The 1,280-nt window shown below is 40.1% G+C and overlaps 1 protein-coding gene across 1 annotated transcript; it reads right to left on the minus strand.

Annotated features, from left to right (window-relative positions):
* Positions 1–996, minus strand: LOC145806783 (uncharacterized). The gene has a single exon (XM_082904594.1). It carries the CDS (start codon positions 994–996, stop codon positions 1–3), a length of 996 nt encoding a protein of 331 aa, XP_082760720.1.
* Between the last annotated feature and the right edge of the window lie 284 nt (positions 997–1,280).

Below are 1,280 nucleotides of genomic sequence, written 5' to 3' on the forward strand. Positions count from 1 at the left end.
CTAGAGCATCTCCATTTTCTCCTTGGTGAAAGGGCTTGTTTCAGGTTGTGGTGATAGTTCATTGGTACCTGCATGATTACCTTTTCCTTCTTTCTCAAGAGGCTGACGTGGCTTCCAATCTGCTGGCTTTCCATGAATCTTCCAGCAAGTTTCTCTCGAGTGACCCGGCTTTCTGCAATGATCACACCAAGGCCTACCTCCTTTATTTTTCTGACGGTTGTCAAAAGGAGTGAATTGAGTCTTAAGAGCCGAGCTTTCTGCCATATTCAGTTGTTGATGGGATCCCATCATGAGTTTTTTCCGACTTTCTTCGCGACGGACTTCAGAGAATGCCTCTCTAAGACTAGGTAGCGGTTTTACTCCCATAATTCTTCCTCTGATCTCATCAAGATTTGTGTTCAATCCTAACAAGAATTTAAACACACGCTTCCCTTCGACAATCTTTTTATACAACAAACCATCAGCAACACACTGCCAGTTATGAACCTCAAACGTATCAAGTTGACGCCATAGACGAGTAAGGGTATTGAAATATTCAGTTACCGTAAGATTGTCTTGACGTAAATTGTGGAGGGAGCTTTCAAGCTGGATGATTTCAGATGTGTTTTCCTTGTCCGAAAATGTTTCTTTTGCCATGTCCCAGATCTCTTTGGCAGTATCACATGACAGAAAATTTTCGCCAATGTCCGTGGTCATAGAGTTGACGAGCCACGACATGACCATATTATTTTCGGCTATCCACCTTTTGTAGGTTGATGCTGTGGTTTCTGGTAGCGCTGAGGCTCCGGTGATGTAGTCATCTTTCTCTTTTCCCCGTATAAACATTAATATGGATTGAGACCATTGCAAATAATTTTGCCCATTCAGTGTATGGGCGGTGATCGGAAGATGAGAGGTTTCCATTTGATGAGAGGATGAAGATGATGAGATGATAATATCAGAAGAAGAAGGGGATGAGTTGATAGTCATTCCAAAAACTGGACCGTATTTAGTCATGAAATAGAAGGATAGATTTGAGTAGAAGAGAGAGACAAAAAATTAACAACAGAAAAAACTCGAATACTGACTAAATGGGCGAAAAATAATGAGACAGGATTACACCTGCTCTGATACCATGAAAAAAATAAATATGGAGAGAATAATTGACAGAGCAAACAGGCTCTTTGTTTTCAATTGTATTAATCCTTACGGGGAGACTCCATTTTATAGGAGTGATTATACAACATTTGCAAGACAATATAATAAAAAACTACTAGACAACATAATGAAAGGCAACAATC

Source organism: Camellia sinensis, chromosome 14 (genome assembly GCF_055761805.1).
Source record: "Camellia sinensis isolate YWXY chromosome 14, ASM5576180v1, whole genome shotgun sequence".
In the NCBI taxonomy this organism is placed as follows: domain Eukaryota; kingdom Viridiplantae; phylum Streptophyta; class Magnoliopsida; order Ericales; family Theaceae; genus Camellia; species Camellia sinensis.